The 22,584-nt window shown below is 39.9% G+C and overlaps 2 protein-coding genes across 2 annotated transcripts; one reads left to right on the top strand and one right to left on the bottom strand.

Annotated features, from left to right (window-relative positions):
• Positions 1-996: 996 nt before the first annotated feature.
• Positions 997-4,152, bottom strand: LOC106338532. The gene is made up of 4 exons (XM_013777489.1): positions 2,742-4,152; positions 2,498-2,591; positions 1,214-2,424; positions 997-1,142 (listed from the first exon to the last, which is right to left on the bottom strand). The coding sequence occupies exons 1-4, from the start codon at positions 4,150-4,152 to the stop codon at positions 997-999; spliced, it is 2,862 nt and encodes a 953-aa protein (XP_013632943.1).
• A 7,303-nt stretch (positions 4,153-11,455) lies between these two features.
• LOC106338531 lies at positions 11,456-12,391 on the top strand. Its single transcript, XM_013777488.1, has one exon. The coding sequence runs from the start codon at positions 11,456-11,458 to the stop codon at positions 12,389-12,391; it is 936 nt and encodes a 311-aa protein (XP_013632942.1).
• Positions 12,392-22,584: the final 10,193 nt, after the last annotated feature.

The following is a 22,584-nucleotide window of genomic DNA, read 5'->3' as shown; positions in this document are numbered from 1 at the left end:
TCAGCATTCCATAATAGTGTATACATATTACAAATTAATTTTGTATTATAGCATTAAAGATTGCACACTCAAGCGTAAAAAATTATCTATCACAAGTTCGAAAATGTTTACTTAAGGAAGGTAGCAAGACGATTGATATACTGATTCATATTTTCCATAATTTTAGTTAATTTTGCTTATTTATCATATTTTTCATAATTTTAGGTAACTGATTTTTTTTATTTGTCATATTTTCCATAATTGCTAATATGTCATATTTTTATGATTTAAGCTAACTTTGCTTATTTGTCATATTTTCTATATTATTAGGTAATTTTACATATTTATCACATTCTCCCTAATTTAAGATAATTTACCTATTTGTTATCTTCTTATTAGTTTGACTTATAAGTCATCAATTTAACTTATATTGTTATATGCATGTGAACCATATATGTATTACTACGTATAAATAATTAAATAAGTAGAAGTAAGACTTAGAATTTAATTCTAATAATACATCTTCCCAAAAAATATTATGAATTTTATTATATTAAATATTATGCTTGAAACAATCTTTAAAAGTTGAAGCCATTTAGTTTAGTGGTTTTCCTAAGGATTCATTAATGTTTCTACAACAGGAAGTCCAGGGTTCAAACCTCCAAAAATGCAAATTATACATATTATGGAGAAAAAAGTTATAAGAGTTCTTCAGCATGGTGCATGGCGTACCATCGGGCAGAACGTACCATCGGGCATGAATCTCATAAGGCGGCTTGGAATGGTGCAGTCAGACGTGTAATCTCATAATTTGGTAGAATTGTCGGTTGTATAACGTCTATGTAATTTCTCATCGTTGTAATAGCATAATTATTCAGATGTCAAAAGAAGAAACAATCGTTAAAATAATACTTTTATAGAATATCTGGCTTAATGTTTTAATATGTATTAGTTTATTTTAAATAGACAATTTATTAGTTTGTTATAATGAAATAATATGATATTTGAATCATGTCCTTACAGTCCGTCCCAAACCTCTGACAGGTCGAGTGTTGTAGCATACTCTCCATTGCCCACTTTAACGCTTCCAGCTCCGAGTGTAGTGATGTCTCCCTCCTCCGCAGATTCCTTGATCCCATGAGCTGTATCTTCCCCAAAGTATCCTGCCAAACCCATCCCATTCCACTAAACTGCGCTGTGGAGGTCCATGAACCATCCACCATACAAATATTACTCAAGCTTAAGACTTGTGTTTCTACATTATTCTGTGCATTTGGCAGATTCGGTACAGTTTCTCTTGCATTATTCCAAGCTTGACACTCTCCCTCTGCATACCTAACTAGCTCCAATGGATCTCTGTCTATACCTCTAAACAGTGTATCATTCCTAGCTTTCCAGATATACCAAATTATCCAAGGATAAGGATCTCTATCATCCTCAGGCTCCAAAATACTATTCTTTCTCCAAAAAAGATAGTCCATATTAGCATAAATACTTGGTACCAGAAAGATTTCAGAACTCGTCGGGGTTGATGATAATTCCCATGCTTGTAAGGCCGGAGGGCACTCAAAGATAGCATGAGTAACGGTCTCTTCTGGTGCCCCACATCTTGGGCAGTAATTATCACAACGCATATTACGGCGTACCAGATTCCTTGTTACAGCCACCTGTCCGGATATTAATTGCCATATAAGATGGCATATCTTTTGTGGCGCATTCACCTTCCAAGCAAAGGCTTGAAGTTTTGTAATGCTGGGTTGTAGAATTTCTAAGTCCTCCTCATCTCTCATCAAGTTTGTAGCAATCCAGTATCCCGACTTAACAGTATATTGTCCGTTCTTCGTGTAACTCCAGCAAAATGTGTCCCGTCGATGAGTAGGGCTTATGGCCAAACTCAGAATCATCGGGATATCCTCTTCATCAACATATTGTTCCAGTATTCGAACATCCCATTCCTTTGTAGCAGGATTGATAAGGCTACTTACGATCATCTTTGGGTTTACTGCTGGAGCCCGGGCCCGTGCCGGCCTAGCTGGCGTCGAAGGAATCCAATGATCCTCCCACACATTAACCTCGTACCCTGAATGCACTTTGCTTCTGATGCCCAAAAGTAACAGCTTTCTCACAGCAGTTATACTTGTCCATACATACGATGGGTTATCCACTGCGCCCGTTCGCAACCGCGAACTCAAACGGTAATATCTTCCCCGTAGAACTCTTGCTACAAGTGAATCCGGAAATTGAACAAGGCGCCATAGCTGTTTAGCTAGAAGAGCTAAATTAAATTCATGGATCATACGGAACCCAATTCCTCCCTCTTCTCTAGGTGCACACATCTTCCCCCATTTTTCCCAATGGATTCCTCTTTTCGGAGGGTTCGAACTCCACCAGAACTGTGCAATGCCACTTGCTAGATTCTCACATATCTCCAAAAGAAGAAGAAAGCTGGACATGACATAGGTCGGACAGAGCTAGCAATATTGATTTAATCATAACCTCCTTTCCTCCCTTCGATAACCATCTACCAGTCCAGCCATTCACTCTGTGTAGGAGCTTGTCCTTTAAGAAAGCAAATAATTTACACTTTGATCCACTGATGTCCTCTGGGATTCCTAAGTATGAGCCCATCCCACGTTCATTTTGTATACCCAGAGTATCCTTGATCTGTTGCCTACCATTCTCTGCTTGATTAAGAAGGCTAACGAGCGCTTCCGTGCATAGAATAAATATGAAAGGAGACAAAGGATCTCCTTGTCGTAAACCTCGTCCAGGGACAATGTTTCCCCTCGGTTCTCCATTCATGAGGACTTTATACGTGACCGAAGTAATACATCGCATAATCCATTCGATCCACAATTCTGAAAAACCCATCTTTCGCATGACTGCCTCAATGAAAGACCACTCCATCCTATCATATGCTTTGCTCATATCAGTTTTTATAGCCATTCGTTTAACCCGTCCTCCCGGTTTGTTTCTCAGAGCGTGAAACATCTCCTGAGCTACCATGATGTTATCTGTGATCTGTCTACCAGCAACGAAGGCTGACTGGGTCTCTGATATCCGCTGTGGAAGAACCTTCCGCAATCTTTGGCATAAGACCTTAGATATTATCTTATAGCTGACATTACATAGACTAATAGGTCTGAACTTTGTCATCTCATTCGGCTTTGTTGTTTTAGGAATCAAACAGATGTTCGTGTCATTCAGACCCTGAGCCATAGTCCCCTCAAAAAGAAACTGATTAACCATACGAGTTAAATCATCTTTTACAATATCCCAAAACTTCTGATAGAAGAGAGCTGTCATTCCATCCGGTCCTGGAGCTTTCTCTGGGTGCATAGCAAACAATGCTAATTTGACCTCCCACTCTGTCACTGGGGCAGTCAAGTCCTTGTTTATTGCTCCAGTAATCGTAGGTGAGATCTCAGATAACGCTTCCGCTATATCCTCAGGGTTGGATGATTCAAATATTTGTCGGAAATAACTAGTAGCAATGGCTACTAATCCTTCCTCATCTTCCACGACATTCCCATTTTCATCCAGAAGTTGTGTTATCCTATTCTTTGCTCTTCTCTGCTTTACCAACGCATGGAAGTATTTTGAGTTCCTATCACCTTCCCTTAACCAGAGAACCCTACTTTTCTGTCTCCAGAACATCTCCTCTGCCTTAAGAGCAGTAGATAATTCCTTCAGGGCAGCTGCTATTTCCTCCGAGGTAGCGTCGTCATTCGAGTATAGGTCCTCTACCTTTTCTTTGAGCTCCTCGACTAACTTTGCGGAACTCACATTGTTTTGTGTCCTCCAATGGCTTAAAGCTTTTCTACAACTAGCAATATGCTCCATAATATTCGCCTCCGGAGGCAAGTCCTCCGACTTCCATCCCGCGAGAATGACTTGCCGTAGTTCCTCATTATCCAGCCAGCGTTTATCAAATTTAAACTTCTTTTTTCTCCTCACTGGCTTTCTCAAAATATCAGCTAAGACCAGACGATGATCCGATCCCCAAAGCCTGAGATATCTGACGGCTGAGTGGGGAAATTTTTCATACCAATCTTCATTTCCCACTGCTCTATCCAGGCGACATCTAACAGTCGTCCCTCCTGATCTTTTCCCTACCCATGATAGCATATTTCCGGTGAATGGGAACTCTAACATGCCACAGTCACTCAACATTTGCTTGAAAGGCAAGAAAGAACTATCTGAGCGCCTTCTGCCTCCCACCTCCCACTTTCTCACTATGGTCAATTATCTCATTAAAATCACCTATCATGAACCATGGTCCATTTCGTGTTGTTGAGAAACGCGTAAGACGTTCCCAAACCTGATCCCTACGTTCTAAAACAGGGTCTCCATAAACAAATGTCATAAAGACTTTTATTCCATCAATGACTGCCTCAATGTCAATCATTCTGTTATTTGAAAATAGAACATTAACTTGAAAATCATCCATAAATAAAAGAGCTAAACCTCCGCTGAGACCAAGTGGCTCAACGGTAAACAAGTGATCAAATCCTAACTCGGCCTGAATGTTTTGCAACAACAGCCTCTTATTCTTCATTTCAGAAAGGAATACAAGTCCTAGGCGATGCTTCTGACACATCTCCGTAAGGCGTCGAACTGTGAGGTCATTCCCTATCCCTCGACAGTTCCAACTGAGCGTCCTCATTTATGCTTGTGTGATGAGTTTTTGGAACTCATCAAACCCTCATTCTTTGAAGAACTCTCTTTGATCTTCCTTGTGTGATGTCGTCTTGTGCTTTCTGGTCCACGCAGAGACGCATTAGCTGACGACGATCGCTTAGTTGGAGATCCCCTACGAAGGATCTCAAATTTCCGACTGGGAATGCCCAATGGAGCACTACGTTTGACTCCCAGTTTCCTGTTTCTTGTCGACTTCATACCAGAAGGTCGTCCCATCCCATCCGGAGCTTCCTCCCTATCGCCAGTGGCTTCCATCTCCATAAGATCCAAGCCAAGAAGGTCATCCTCATTATCGTCAGTATCCGGCATACCTCCATCTTGTTGATCCATCAGCTCCATGTCATGTAAGGCCTCAATGATTTGGTCCTTAGCTCCCGACGGTTCTGCTTCCCTCAATGGAGAGAACGTAAGAGAACGAGCATCTCCTCTGTCCTGAAGAGTTACATTCTCCACCATATGACGCTCCCGCACTGGAGTGACAATTGTGCTCGCCAACTTCCTGCTGGACCCGCCAGCATTGTTGTCGACAGTACTCAGAGCAGAGACATGTTCATACGGAACAATCTCCTGAGATGTTTCAGCGTGTTCAGGACGGGTTTGAACAGCGTCAGATGCCTCAGCTTTCCTTATCTTTACCCTCCAAGCTTGCTCCGTTCTCCGTTCATAAGGACCATATCGTGTTCCACCATCTCTATTTCTCTGTTTGTACTCGTTACGGCGACGCATAACCCTGTCACTGTGATGTCCTCGGTGATCTATATCCTCCCTTGCACGATACTGAGAGCCCCTGCTTTCATAATTGCTCCCACTTGAGTTAGTGCGTAGAACATGCTGTGTGGCTTGCGAAGAGGCGTATCGATCCCTTCCCATCAGCAAAGACTGACGAGAAGATTGCTGCGAGGACTGCAAGTGTAACATCTGTTCCTGAGGGAGCTGCACACGCGAGAACACACCTGATCGCTCTAGTGATGGCTGGATCCTTGTTCTAATATCAAGGGAGGGGCAGTATCCCTTTTCATGAGACATCATTCCACAGATTGAACAATGCTTGAATAGCTTATCATACTTAATCTCTATCGTAACCTCATCACCTTCATACTCCACCTTTCTTGAGAACTTCAAGGGCCAGCGAGAGTCTACCTCGATGAGCATACGGCCCTCTGTTAGCTCTAGAGTATCTATGTGCCCAATGCGGCCTCCTATGTTCCTCAGGTTTGTGTCAGTCCACAAGTGTAGCGGAAACCCGATCAGGTGTACCCAGAATTGAATGATCCATGGGTAGTCGTCGTGAACAATAGGTTCCCAGCGCACCAGTACGAACATACAAAAATTGTAATGGAAAGGCCCCTGTTGTAGGACAAAGTTTAGATCCTCTTCTGTCGTAAAGTTAAGCAAGAACTTCCCATTCCCTAGATCATTTGCCGTTATTTTATCAGCCAAACCCCACTGAGCTGGCATTGTTTGGAGGAGCTTCTCCACACTCTGTTTTCGGTGGTTAAGGATCTTTCCGATCAGAGACAAGCCGAACTCCTTGATGAGATAGGAATCATCACGATCCACCAATTTAATTGGCACATCATCATCATCGTCGTACAAAATCCCTTTCCCCTTAACATCAACCTGATGAGCCGACTTCATGCGAAACGACGATCCCATATAACGATATGGATCGAGACGATCAGCAGAACGATCCCGTTATAAATGATACGGAGCGAGACAATCACCAAGACGATCCCGTTAAAAAGCGATACGAAGATAAAGCTTTTGAGTGTTGAACGTAGATGTACGTACAGAGTGATGATATTTCAAAGGAAAATCAATCAGATCAAACAGTTCCCCTTGCTACCTTCGTAAACTCTAACCCTTGGTGAGGTCGTGCCGACAAAGATCGTACACGATTGAGCTGATCTACGGACGGAAATGTTGAACGCAACAAGGAGCAATTACAGCACTGAAATTGCTTGAGAAAGACGGCACCGGTGAACCAGGGGGAAACGAAAAACAGAAAGGCCACAAGGAGTGTCGACAGTCTCCCTTGTGATGTTGACGACGCTACCGTGAGAGACGCGTGAAGGAATCACCGTCAGTGATGCTCAGATCTGAGAGTCGCCTTTTCCATCGCCCAAAGCCCTAGCCGCCCGTAAACAATCATCTTGTTGAATATATTTCAACCAGAAGACCTTTCTACTTTTACTTTATTGATATATAACTATAAATAAGTATTTATGTAAGTATTAGGAATTTGGTAGTTAAGATAATCTCATATATCACAACTTTTTCATATGAGATCATGTGTCAAAATTATTAATATACTGCAATAAAATTTAATGTTTTTCTTACATTATTAGCCAATCAAAATTTTCTATCAAATTTTATCAACATATTTAGTCTATCAAAATTATTACAAATTTTAAATATGTACAAAACTTATTTACCATAAGTAGTATTTAAATTATATTATCCCGCAAAATTTTAGGAAGTCATCTAGTATTATATAAATCTCAACTGTAGGAGTTAATTCAATCCTCTAGCGTTGGTTAAAATTAGGTCTGAGACTTTTATCAGATATCCGGATTCGATCCGAGATTCGATCCGGATTCGATTCGAGATTCAATCCGGATCCGATCCGAAAATCCGGATATCCGGAGGGGCCAAATCCGGATCCGGATAGTAAAATATTGGATCCATCAAAGCCGGATCCGGATATCTTATTTTTTAACTCCAGATATCTGAATCCGTAAGTTTTATTAATAAATATTTCAAAAGAAGTAATATGTATATATAAAAATTAATTTTGTTTAATATATTTTCATTTTTATAATAGCATATATAAAATTTATGTAAATTTTTTAATATTATACATAGAAATAATTAAAGACATTATATATATATTTTTAAAATTATTGTTAATATTTAATATATATATTAATATTATTTTTATTTATTTTAAGGATCCAAATCCGGATTTGGATATCCGCAGAATATTACAATTTTTAGAAGGATATCCGACACCCATATATCTGAGAACCCCGGATCCGGATAAGGATAGTTAAATTATGGATCCACCGGATAAGGATCCGGATCCGGATACCTTAAAATTGTCCGGATACCCGATCCGTCCCTGGCCTAGTTAAAAGAATCTGGAAAGAAAGTTAGAAAATGTTTCACGATACTGAAGTACTCTGACGTTGGAGAACAAGAGAACTAAGAGCATGATTAATGGGGGGTTCTTAGGGTGGAGTTATTAGCGGAATATAAGAAACCGTCTCTTAACTTTTAACTAAAAAAACTAAGAACCGGCTCTTAAAAGTTAAAAGTTAAAAGAAGGTTTCTTAGAGCATGTAACCCGGGTTCTTAATTTCGGGTTCTTAACTCATGATTTGACATTTTTTTGTTTTTTTGTTTTTACACTTTTCGGCTAAGAACCGGCTCTTATATCTCTTATTTAAGAGACGTTTCTTAGCTTTTTTTAGATAAAAGTTAAGAAACGGTTCCTAGCCGAAGCTAAGAACCCCACCCTAAGAGCCTGGGTTAATCATGGTCTAATGACGTACTTGATAGTTACACAAATGACAAGAAAATTTTAGAAAACCTAAAGTTTTAACTTTCAAAATATGACAATGCTATTTATTTTAATAATTCATGAGGTTCAGTTTAGGTAAATTGACATCTTGAAAAGACTATTAGTTGTACTTTTTGACACATCCATTTTAAGTGTACACTTTTCTTGTAAGAAATGCATAAGTATCCTAACAAGTACGTATCCCTTGTATATTAATAAAGAAACATTTAAAAAGTTATAACATGTAATTTGTACTAATTAAAAAAATACCCTGCTGAGTTGTCACGTAATTGGAATGTTAATTTTGCTTATGTGGCGGCTTGAGAATTAATTAAAAATTTTGTTAGTCCAAAGTTAAATTGCTAGAGTATGTTATATTATATAATATGTTCAATATGGACCATTCATTTATCAAATTAAAATTAGTATATTTTCTTTTCTTAAATAAAACCTACGGAATTACCTAATGCGATTAAGATATATATTGCAATAAATGATTTTAAATAATAAAGATTTGCTAACAATCTGTATACTTTCTATCATTTTTGTTTAATTATTTACTGTTAAAATAAATTACACAATTATGTTAATCATATAATAAAATTTTAGATTTTTTTGAATATGTTGTATTTTGAATTTTTCAAAACGAGTATAAATTACTAAAACTGTTAAAAGTTTCTTATATTTTGATATCTACGTTGAACATATATTGAAAAGTTAATATTTTAATTTTGAAATCTTCATTTTTTTTAATGATTATAAATTATTGAAACCACTAAACATTCCACATTAAAAAAAAAAATCGTTGCTGTACAATTTTGTTACACAAATATGCAAATAATCATAAAATCATATGATAGAAACATCATTTAATAAATATCCATATTAAGAGATTATTATATATCTATGTTAATATCATTTAAATTTAATTATATATCATATACGATAGCTGACAAAATATATATATATATATATATATATATATATCATACACGATAGATAAGACTGGTCAATCAAAATTGGTAGACTGCAGGATTGTATGATCATATACGAAAGGTACAACTATCATCTAGTTAAGATTAAACAGATCCAAAGAAATTAGTTATTTAATATATAATTATTATTTTATTATTTCATAATATGCAGAAAAACATAAAATAAATAATAAATATAAAATATTTATTCTGCACAAGGCGCGGATCTTAACCTAAGTATGTATCTCTTTAATAATTTTAAATTTTAAATATTTTATAAATCTCAGGCCAAAACAAAATAACGAAACGAGAATAAACTCAAAAATCGATATTTATATCGAACAATAACTAAAATGAAAAAAGCGACACAAAATGAAAAAAAGATTGAAGATAGATAGGACTGGCACGTGAACGTAAACTTCTCATAACCATAATTTACTTTTAAATTGCTAAATCATGATATAAAACCGAGCTGGCATAGTTTCATTGTAACCAAATAGTTGGCATGAGATTCTTCGGCCTAAACGTTAAGTTCTTATGCGTTAAGTGATTTTAAAAAAAAAAAATTTGAAAATTGTTTAAGGGCCAAAAATATTAATTCGATCAAGAATATAAATTTTATTTTTCTATACGATATTTCTTAAATAATTTTCATATAAATTCACTATGCGCAAGGCGCAAGCCTTATCCTAGTGTTTATATATATATAGAAAGAAGCTACGACGTGGAACGAGCACACCACATTTCACCACAAACACAAAAACATATATTTTTTTTCTCATATGAAAATTATATTAAACGAGTAGAATGCATTCACACGAAAACATCTTAAATAGAGTTCTTTTTAAAAAAAAATTCAATTTTCAGTAGAGGAGACAAAATTGAAGGTATCATTTTGAAGCGATAAAGAGTTAAAAGTTTCCAAGTGGAACAAAATATATATTATATATAAGCAAAAGGATTGCTGATATATAAGTTATTTTTTTTCATTGGCTTGACAGACTGATTGAGCAAAGCAATATAGTAATATCTTGTTTCAGTTGCTTGACTGAGCTGATATATAAGTTTTTTTTCTTCAGTGGCTTGACTGACAGATTGAGCAAAGCAATATAGGAATATCTTGTTTCAGTTGCTTGACTGATTTATCCAATCTAAGAACTTTTTTTTTGGAACACCGTTTCTAATCTGAAAACATAATGGAAGAAAACACCAACTCTTATTATATTATATATGCTGAGCTGAAATTACCAATACGTCAGGTTAAATACTCTCAAGTAATATCAGATATCTTATTATTTTATTTCATTTAAGGAAATATATATTAACCAACCCGAATAAAAGAATTCAGATTCAATTACAAATCCTATTTGAACAAAATATCCCAACTCAATATATAACAATTCTAGCTTTGTCCACCCACTAAACCTAGCACGATGACCATGAAAAAGTAAGGTTCTCTTTGTTTCCTCGGATGCCGGGAGTTCTCATGTCTCCTCCGAAGCAGATAATTACCGATGAACTCCTCAAAAGTTAGAACCGTCACTATCTATGAAGTGCTAGACAAACATAGAGAGGAAGGTTACTCATACTGATGTTGGTCCGAGGAATCAAGTTGTACACGCTCCAAAGTAAACCGTTCAAAAAGCGAGTTGATTTCATTGCCAAAACCTGCCTAGACGTCTCCAATAACCTGCATAAAAATTCAATGTACACAACCGCAAGAGTTCAAACGAGCTATTATGGCACCGTGAAGTGGATGATAACCAAAAATTGACACAAAGACAATCAATTACTGTTGGAGATAAACATGAAGTTAACTTGGGCCTCAAGTTATACCAATTCTAATGAGTTTAGGATTAGGATAGTTTCCTAATGAGTTTATGAAATATAATCTCTATATAAAGAGTTGCAAGAGTGTTACATACCTTTGGGAGTTTTAGAGATTGAGATTAAGGTTTTTGAGTGTTTCCTTAAGAAATTAATAAAGAGAGTTCTTTATTCGAGTTCTTATAACCTTTGAGACTAGATTTGGTATCAGAGCCATTACTTTCACGATTCAATCATGAAAGATATCGTGGTAGCGAAGGCAAAAGAAGGAGGAGGTCCATCGTCGATCAAGTGTCCAATGCTAAACGTAACAAACTATACAGTGTGGGCTATGTGAATAAAAATTCTACTCAAAGTCCATAAAGTATGGGAGATTGTGGAGACTGAATCGGATGCATCAGACAAGAACGATATGGCAACGGCGCTTCTATTTCAATCGATCCTGGAAGCCCTAATTCTACAAGTAGGTGAGTTGGAGACTGCAAAGAAGGTTTGGGATGCAATTAAAGCTCGACACGTAGGTGCAGACAGAGTGCGAGAAGCGAGACTACAAACTCTTATGGCTGAGTTTGATCGTCTTAAGATGAAGGACAACGAGAGCATTGATGAATTTACTGGTAAATTGTCTGAAATATCGACAAAATCAGCGGCATTTGGAGAAAACATGGAAGAATCTAAACTCGTAAAGAAATTCTTATCGAGCATACCCAGAAAAAAGTATATCCACATAGTCGCATCGCTTGAACAAATCCTCGATCTCAAGACGACTAGCTTTGAAGATATCATAGGTCGCTTAAAAACCTATGAAGAACGGATATGCGATGAAGAAGAAGAACATCAAGACAATCAACAAAGAAAATTAATGTACACTAACATGGAGTCTCAATCACACCAAGAGTATTATAATGGTTATAGAGGAAGAGGTCGAGGAGGTCGTGGCTACTATAGAGGGAGAGGACGAGGTCGCTCGTATTGGGACAGAAAAGATGCATCCAGAGTAACCTGTTTCAGGTGTGATAAGATAGGACACTTCGCTGCAACATGTCCAGACAGATTGCTTAAGCTCTCTGAGGCACAAGAAAGTAAAGAAGATGACACACAAGAGGCTGATAAATTAATGATGCATGAAGTGGTCTATCTTAATGAAAGAAGCGTGAGACCTAAGGAGTTTGAATCAAGCATGGATGGAGATAAGATTTGGTACCTGGACAACGGTGCTAGCAATCATATGACAGGAAACAAAAGCTACTTCAAGAGCATCGACGAAACCGTTACAGGAAAGGTAAGGTTCAGGGAAGGGTTCCATCTTGTTCATCACCCAAGCCGGCAAACAAAAACTCCTGTCTGAAGTATATTTTCTACCAAACCTAAGAAGCAACATCATTAGTCTTGGTCAAGCTACAGAGGCTGGGTGCGATGTAAGGATGAGAGAAGACTACCTTACACTTCATGATAGGGATGGTAACTTGATCGTAAAAGCTAACAGGTCAAGGAATTGTCTCTACAAAGTACTTATGGAGATAGGCGACGCAAAGTGCTTAAAACTAGAAGTGCAGAGTGATTCAGCGAGATGGCATGCAAGGTTGGGTCACATTGGAGTCGATTCAATGAAGCTAATGATACGAAAGGAGCTAGTCCATGGTATACCTAAAATAGAAGTAGAAAGAGAAACATGTGAATCATGCTTACGAGGCAAGCAAACGAGACAGGTCTTTCCACAAGCAACAAGCTATCGAGCAGCAGAGCCACTGGAACTCATCCACGGAGACCTATGCGGTCCCATTACACCAGCCACTGCAGCAGGAAACAGATACATATTTGTACGTGTGGATGATCATTCACATTATATGTGGACCATTCTACTGAAAAATAAAGGAGATGCATTCGATAAGTTCAAAATCTTCAAGACAATGGTTGAACAAGAAGCGAAAACAAGCATTAAGACACTAAGGACCGACAGAGGTGGAGAATTCACGCCCATTGAGTTTCAAAGATTCTGTGAAGTGTCTGGAATTCAAAGACATCTAACTGCTCCGTATACACCGCAGCAGAACGGAGTTGTGGAGAGACGTAATAGAACTTTGATGGAGATGACAAGGAGTATTCTAAAGCATATGAATATTCCTAATTATCTTTGGGGAGAAGCCATACGACATGCTACTTATCTTATCAACCAGGTTGGAACACGGACGTTGGATTCACAGACTCCCTACGAAGCCTTTAAGAAGAAGAAGCCGAGTGTAAAGCACCTTAGAGTATTCGGGTGTATAGGGTATGCAAAAGTTGATGCACCTCACCTAAGAAAGCTGGACGACAGATCAAGAACTCTAGTGCATCTCGGGACAGAACCAGGCTCCAAAGCTTATAGAATGCTCGATCCAACCAGCAGAAAAATAATAGTAAGCATGGACGTTGTGTTCGATGAGCACAAGACATGGAAGTGGTACAACTCAAGTGAAGAAGTCAAGGAACCAGGAAGATATAAGATCAGCTTCAGAACCTTTGGGAATCAAGGTATAAGTGATGATGGCAATGAAGAAGAAACAGAGGATCTGGACAGCGTTAATAACGCCCCAAATAGCGATGTCGAGGAACTCTCTTCTGAAGAAGACATCATCACCGAGGATTCAAACCTACGGAGATCAACAAGGGTATCTAAACCACCAGGCTACTTGAGCGATTACATATGTCTAGCAGAAGCCGAAGGAGAGAGGCTACTATTACTCATGAACGAAGAGCCTTGGGATTTTAAAGATGCAATAGAAGAGAAGGTGTGGAAGGAAGCATGTGAGGATGAAATATCTTTTATTATCAAGAACAAAACGTGGGAGTTGGTGGATCTACCCGAAGGAGTTAACCCAATAGGTCTAAAGTGGATCTTCAAAATCAAGTGTAATTCAGATGGAAGCATAAACAAACATAAGTCAAGACTTGTAGCAAAGGGCTCCATTTAGAGACATGGGATAGACTTTAAGGAAGTCTTTGCGCCAGTAGCGCGCATTGAAACCGTGAGATTCATAATAGCGATTGCAGCTTGTAATGGCTGGAAAGTACACCACTTAGATGTTAAGACTGCCTTTCTCCACGGGGACATAAAGGAAGACGTGTACGTAACACAACCAGAGGGGTTTGTGATCAAAGGAAGTGAGAATAAAGTGTATAAACTTAAGAAGACGTTATATGGATTGAGGCAAGCTCCAAGAGCTTGGAATGAAAAGCTCAATAGGGTGCTTGAAGACTTAAACTTCAAGCAGTGTTCCAAGGAACCCTCCCTGTACTGAAAACAAACCAGAGATGTACTCCTCCTAGTGGCCATGTATGTTGACGATCTTCTCATTACCAGATCAAGTGAAGTGATGATCATCGATTTCAAGAAAGAGATGTCTACAATATTTGAGATGAGTGATTTGGGATTACTAACATATTATCTTGGAATCGAGGTCATAGAGAGTGAAGACGGGATAACACTAAACCAAGGAAGATATGCGACTAAGATTCTACAAGAAGCAGGCATGGAGGATTGCAATGCAGTTCACACACCAATAGATGCAGGTTTGGTTCTATCAAAAGCGTCGAAGGAACAGAATGCGGATGAGAAGGAGTTCAGACGCAATATAGGATGTCTAAGGTACCTACTACACACACGTCCTGATCTCGCGTATAGTGTGGGTCTGTTGAGCCGATACATGCACGAACCAAAGACATCTCATGTGGCTGCGTTGAAGCACATACTAAGGTACTTAAAAGGCACTAGTTCTCACGGCCTTACTTTCAGTCGAGCAAAGAAGATGGAGTTAGTTGGGTTTAGTGACAGCAGCCATAACATAGATGAAGATGATGGGAGAAGTACAACGGGGCATGTTTTCTACTTGAACAAATGTCCCATTACATGGTGCTCGCAGAAACAAGAGACAGTCGCATTATCATCCTGTGAAGCAGAGTTTATGGCTGCCACTGAAGCTGCTAAACAAGCAATATGGTTGCAAGAGCTAATGGAAGAGATCACCGAGAAATCGTGTAAGAAGGTAATGATATGTATCGACAACAAGTCAGCAATAGCGTTAACAAAGAATCCTGTATTTCATGGACGCAGCAAGCACATTCACAAGCGATATCACTTCATAAGAGAATGTGTAGAGAATGAGCAAGTAGAGGTTCAACATGTGCCAGGCGTGGAGCAAAGAGCAGACATTTTAACTAAGGCACTTGGGAGAATCAAGTTCAAAGAGATGAGAGAATTAGTTGGAGTTCAAGACATAGTTAACTTCAAGTTTAAAGGGGAGAATGTTGGAGATAAACATGAAGTTATACCAATTCTAATGAGTTTAGGATTAGGATAGTTTCCTAATGAGTTTAGGAAATATAATCTCTATATAAAGAGTTGCAAGAGTGTTGCATACCTTTGAGAGTTTAAGAGATTGAGATTAAGGTTTTTGAGTGTTTCCTTAAGAGATTAATAAAGAGAGTTCTTTATTCGAGTTCTTATAACCTTTGAGACTAGAATTACTACCCGAGAACTGTCTCCACTATTGTGACCTCCGAGAACCGAAAGCCAAATTCTATGCTGTGAAATCCCTACTTCGGTGTCAATGGAATATGAATATACAAATTGAACCAAGAGGAGAAAACTTTGGATAAAATCCATCCCTTAAACTCTCGGATATGACTGAAGGAAGCCGTGATGAGAAGCTATTGTATACCAAAATCTGGAGTGACCAAAAGTCATAGACGATATTCGGAATCCACCGGAGACCAGTGGATACAACCACAAACCACACCCACACGAGCCTGAACAAAACTAGCACCATAACTCATGCGCGCCATAGCTCTAGAACCGTCGCCAAGGACAAAGACCACCAGTGACCACCTGACCACGGAGATGAAGAACTGGTCGACATCGACACAAAAAAGAATCTGAGACCAAAAAATTCGAAGAAGGATGAGCCCACGACCCAGAAACATAGCAGACCACCACGTGGCCGAATTGGAGCTTCAACCCATCACTCCACAACAAACGATGGAGAAAAACATTGTAGATCTAGACCAGAAAAAAAAAAAAATCTATGCCCAACTCAAAAATATGACCGCCCCAAACAATCCCTTCAGCAACCTCATTGAGACTCCAAAAGTAGCTGAGACGTCTCCGACGACAAACCCCTCGCCAGCGGAGAACACTGGTTAGAAATCCTACTCCAGAACATGCAACATGTTGGAAGAGAAGCATGCGGCCAAAGAGCAGCAAGAGAGAAGACATGAAAACGAAGAGAGGGCACCTCCGCCCCCAGCCGCCGCGCTGGGTATAGGAGGATAATGATATGTTTTGGATATACTCATGTATTGTGGAGAAAATGATGTAATTAGTTATAGGAGTTATCTCTAACTAACTACCTAATGTCGGTGGTCGTTATAATATATAAACAGAGGTGAACATATGAATAAACACAACTTTTCCATCAGATTCACATGGTATCAGAGCTCCAATCTGAATAATGTGTGCATCAAGAAATTTCTACTTAAATAATTTTTCGTGGTTATAATGGGAGATCAAGACGAATCGAAGCCATTCATGGAAAAACAGGGAGAGAAGATGGTGATATCGCCATATTCCTTGTTCTCTTCAGACAACCCAGGTGATTTAATCACCTGTTCAGTGAAAGGAGACAACTATAACGAGTGGTCGATGGAGATGAAGAATGCTCTCAGAGCAAAGAAGAAGACAGGTTCATAGATGGAACATTACAGAAGCCAACGAAAGACACTCCAGAGTTGCAGTCTTGGTTGAGCGTGAACTCGATGATAGTGGGTTGGATCAGATTCTCCATAGAGCCAAGGGTCAGATCTACTGTGACCTTTATCATAGATGGAACATTACCGAAGCCAACGAAAGACACTCTAGAGTTGGAGTCTTGGTTGAGCGTGAACTTGATAATAGTGGGTTGGATCAGATCCTCCATAGAGCCAAGGGTCAGATCTACTGTGACCTTTACCATAGAAGCTCATAAATTGTGGGAAAACCTGAAGAAAAGGTTTGAAGTTGGGAATAAGGTGCGGATTCACCATTTGATGGAGCAACTGGCCTCGTGCAGAAAAAACGGGCAAGCTGTGATTGACTATTATGGCCGATTAGAGGTGATGTGGGAGGAACTACAGCCGTATAGACCTCCTCCTGCATGCAATTGCTCAGCAGCTACGACATATGTGAAGGAACGAGAAGACGAACGCGTTCACCAGTTTATAATGCACTTGGATGAGTCAAGATTTGGCAACGTGGTGATGGCAATTATTGAAGCTGATGAACTGCCAAACTTGGGAAAGGTTTACGCTAAGATAATAAGAGGGGAAGCTCCGTTGAATTCAGTGAAGTCGCGAGAAGTTGTCTTGCAAGAAGCAATTGGCTTTGTTTCTTGGCGTGAGGGTCAAGCAGAGGACTCTGCAACAAAGAGGGACGCTCGGGAAGTTTATGCTGCAAGATCCGATACTAGCAGCGGTAATTATGGAAACAGAGCAAGGGATCGTATTTGCTCGAACTGCGGGAAGACAGGTCATGAGAAGAACAACTGCTGGCAAATTGTTGGTTATCCCGAATGGATGAATGAAAGACGAGGAAGAGGCTCAGGAAGAGGAGGTCGTGGAGGCTCCAATGGAAGAGGTGGAGGTCGTGGCACTGCGCATACTGCGCACGCAACGAACTCTTATGGTTCTAGTGGGTCAGACTTCACTCCTGAGCAATGGAAGGCGATTACTGCAATCATAAATGATGGGAAGTCAAGTAATCAGTCTGAGATGATTAAAATAAAAAGCAATTGCTTGGGGTCATATAGACAGGAACCTCCCATCTTCCTTTTTCAAAACCCTCTCTGTGGAGTTGAGGATTCTTTTGAAAAGAAAAAATAAAATTTTGATAGATACAGAGGATTTTATTTTTTTTTATTTTTTTTTGTTTTTACGGCAAACGGCTATTTTATTACTCAAACTTGAGGTGGCCTTGGGAGCCAGACCGGAATAGAACAACCAATAAAACATAAGGATCTATGAAAAGAACGTGCATTCTTAGCTAGCGAATCCGTAATCTCATTATGCATCCTTGGGAAGTAGCTGATCTTGAAGTCTGAAAAACACAACCGAAGAGTTTGAATGATCTCCAGCTCTGTTGAGAAGGTGGGCCAATCTTGTGGCTGTTCTAACATCGCAATCAGGTCCTTGCAGTCCGTCCCAAACCTCTGACAGTACGAGTGCTGTATCATGCTCTCTATTGCCCACTGTAGCGCTTCCAGTTCTGAGTGTAACGCTGTCTCCCTCCTCTGCAAGTTCCTTGATCCCATGAGTTGTATCTTCCCCATTGTATCCTTCCAAACCCATCCCATTCCACTGAATTGAGCTGTAGAGGTCCATGAACCATCCACCATACAAATATCACCCAAGCTTAAGGCTTGTGTTTCTTCATTAGTCTGTACCTGTGGCGATACCGGTTCAGTGTCTCTTGCGTTGTACCAAGCTTGGCACTCACTCTCTGCATACCTGACTAGTTCCAGTGGATCTCTATTTATGCCTCTAAACAACTTATCATTTCTAGCTTTCCATATGTACCAAATTATCCAAGGATAAGGATCTCTATCGTCTTCTGGCTCCAGAATACCATTCTTTCTCCAAAAAAGATAGTCCATATTAGCGTAAATACTTGGTACCGGGAATATTTAAGGGCTCGATGGCGTTGATGATAACTCCCATGCTTGTAAGGCCGGTGGACACTCAAAGATAGCATGAGTAACGGTCTCTTCTGGTGCTCTACATCTTGGACAATAATTGTCGCATCGCATGTTACGGCGTACCAGATTCCTTGTTACCGCTACCTGTCCTGATATTAATTGCCATATAAGATGGGAGATCTTTTGTGGCGCTTTTACCTTGGAGTTTTGTAATGCTGGGTTGTAAAACTTCTAAATCCTCCTCATCCCTCATCAAGTTTGTAGCAACCCAATACCCCGATTTAACAGTATATTGTCCATTCTTTGAGTAACTCCAGCAAAATGTATCACGTCGATAGGTAGGGCTTATGGCCAAACTCAGGATCAGCGGAATATCTTCTTGAGCTATATATTGTTCCAGTAAACGAACATCTCATTCCTTTGTAGCTGGATGTATAAGACTGCTTACGATCATCTTTGGGTTCACTGCTGGAGCCCGGGACTGAGCTGGTCTAGCTGGCGTCGAAGGGATCCAAAGGTCCTCCCACACATTGATTTCATACCCTGAGTGCACTTTACTTCTGATGCCCAAAAGTAATAGCTTCCTCGCTGCAGTCATACTTGTCCATACATACGATGGGGTATCTGATGTGCCCATTCGCAACGGCGAACTGAGACGATAATATCTCCCCCGAATAACTCTCGCTACTAATGAGTCAGGAAATTGCACAAGTCGCCAAAGCTGTTTAGCTAAAAGAGCTAGATTAAATTCATGGATCATGCGGAACCCAATTCCCCACTCCTCTCTAGGCGCACACATCTTTTTCCATTTTGCCCAATGGATTCCTCTTTTTGGAGGGTTCGAGCTCCACCAGAATTATGCAACGGCACTCGCTAGATTCTCACAAATCTCCAAAGGGAGAACAAAGGTGGACATGACATAGGTCGGAAGAGCTAACAATATTGATTTAATCAACACCTCCTTTCCTCCCTTCGATAACCATCTACCAGTCCAGCCATTTACCCTATGTAGGAGCTTCTCCTTTAAGAAAGCAAATAATTTGCCCTTTGATCCACTAATATCCTCTGGGATTCCTAGATATGAGCCCATCCCGCCTTCGTTTTGTATACCAAGAGTATTCTTGACTTGCTGCCTATCATTCGATGGAACCCTTTTACCAAAGAGTAATGAGGATTTGTCAAAATTAATGCGTTGGCCTGATGCTTTCTCATATTTCTTTACTACTTTCATAACTTCTTCACATTCATGGGGCTCCGCCTTACAGAAGAAAAGGCTATCATCAGCAAAGAGAAGGTGAGATACCGAGGGGCAAGCGCGAGCGGCTCGCATCCCCGTTATCTTCCCTTGATTCTCTGCTTGATTAAGAAGGCTAACGAGCGCTTCCGTGCATAGAATAAATATGAAAAGAGACAAAGGATCTCCTTGGCGTAAACCTCTCTCAGGAACAATGTTTCCCCTTGGTTCTCCATTCATGAGGACTTTATACTTGACCGAAGTGATGCATCTCATAATCCAGTCAATCCACATTTCTGCAAAACCCATCTTTCTCATAACTGCCTCAATGAATGACCACTCCATCCTATCATATGCTTTGCTCATATCTGTTTTTATGGCCATCCGTTTAACCCGTCCTCCTGGTTTAGTTCTCAAAGCGTGGAACATCTCCTGAGCTATCATGATATTATCTGTAATCTGTCTCCCAGCTACGAAGGCTGACTGTGTCTCCGATATTCTCTGTGGAAGAACCTTCTTTAATCTTTGGCATGAGACCTTAGAAATTATCTTGTAGCTGATATTACATAGACTGATAGGTCTAAATTTAGTCATCTCATTCGGTTTTGTCATCTTAGGGATTAAGCAAATATTTGTATCATTAAGACCATGTGCCATTGTCCCTTCGAAAAGGAATTGATTAACCATACGAGTTAAATCATCTTTGACAATATCCCAAAACTTCTGGTAAAAGAGTGTTGACATTCCATCTGGTCCTGGAGCTTTTTCCGGATGCATAGCGAACAACTCCAATTTAACCTCCCATTCAGTTACTGGGGCTGTAAGCTCGGCATTTATCATCCCATTAATAGTTGTCGAAACCTTTGATAGCGCCTCAGCTATATCCTCTGGGTTAGACGATTCAAATATTTGCCTAAAATAGCTAGTAGCAAGGGCTACTAATCCCTCCTCATCCTCCACCAAATTTCCATTTTCATCAAGGAGTTGCGTTATCCTATTCTTTGCTCTCCTTTGCTTCACCAGTGCATGGAAATATTTTGAGTTCCTATCACCTTCCCTTAACCAGAGGACCCTACTTTTCTGTCTCCAAAACATCTCTTCTGCCTTAAGAGCAGTAGATAGCTCCTTCAGAGCCTCCGATATTTCCTCTGAAGTAGCATCATCATTCGAATACAGCCCCTCCACCTTCTCTTTGAGTTCCTCGACTAGCTTTTCCGAATTCACATTTTTTTTTCTCCTCCATTGACTCAAAGCTTTTCTACAGCTAGCTATATGCTCCATTATATTCGCTTCGGGAGGCAGGTCCTCTGATTTCCAGCCTTCCAGAATGACTTTCCTTAGCTCCTCATTATCAAGCCAACGCTTATCAAATTTAAATTTTTTCTTTTTCCTGACTGGCTTTGTGAGAATATCTGCAAGGATCAGACGATGATCTGATACCCACAGCCTAAGGTACTTTGTCGCTGTATGAGGAAACTTTTCATGCCAATCTTCATTACCCACTGTTCTATCCAATCTGCATCTAACAGTTGTTCCTCCTGATCTTTTCCCAACCCATGAAAGCTTATTCCCAGTAAATGGAAATTCCAGCATTCCACAGTGGCTTAGCATCTGCTTAAAAGGCAAGAAGGAACTATCGGAACGCTTCCTTCCTCCCACTTTCTCATTGTGATCAGTTATTTCATTAAAATCACCTATCATGAACCAAGGTCCATTTCGTGTGGTTGAGAAACGCGTAAGACGTTCCCATACTTGTTCCCTACGCTCTAATACAGGGTCTCCATAAACAAACGTCATAAAGACTTTTATTCCATCAATGACTGCTTCGATGTCAATCATTCTGTTATTTGCAAATAAAACATTAACTTGAAATTCATCCATAAACAAAAGAGCTAAACCTCTGCTAAGACCAAGTGGCTCAACGGTAAACAAATGATCAAATCCTAAGTCGGCCTGAATGTTTTGCAACAGTAGCCTCCTGTTCTTCGTCTCAGAAAGAAACACAAGTCCTGGGTGATGCTTCCGACACATCTCCGTAAGGCGTCGAACTGTGAGGTCGTTTCCAATCCCTCGACAGTTCCAACTGAGTGTCCTCATTGATAACGGTGGGATGAGTTTTTGGACCTCATCGAACCATCACCTTTGGACCCGTTTGACTCCTTTTTGGAACCTGACCGGTATCGTCCCGACTTGTCAACTCTCTCTGATGCAAGTGAACTAGAACGAGCTGTTCTTTTACTTGGAGAACCCCGACGGAGGATCTCAAACTTCCGGCTTGAGCTACCCAACGGGGCATTTCTCCTGACGCCGAGTCTCTTGTGCTTCACCTTCTTTTTCTCATCCACATTAGCACGATCAGCGTTCGATAGCTCATCAGCGTTCGATAGCTCATCTCCTTCCATCTCCATGAGCTCATCTCCCAAAAGATCATCCTCATTAACATCAGTATCCATTAATCCACTGTCCTGTTGATCCACAAGGTCCACATCACTTAAAGCTCCAATAATCTGCTTATCCATGGGGCCTTTTGCTTGTGGAGAGAACGTGAGAAGCCTTCCATCTGCAATGTCGTCAACCCTGCTCCGAACCGTCACGTTTTCT

This window comes from Brassica oleracea, chromosome C4 (genome assembly GCF_000695525.1).
Source record: "Brassica oleracea var. oleracea cultivar TO1000 chromosome C4, BOL, whole genome shotgun sequence".
In the NCBI taxonomy this organism is placed as follows: domain Eukaryota; kingdom Viridiplantae; phylum Streptophyta; class Magnoliopsida; order Brassicales; family Brassicaceae; genus Brassica; species Brassica oleracea.
This window is presented reverse-complemented; position numbering and strand designations above follow the sequence as displayed.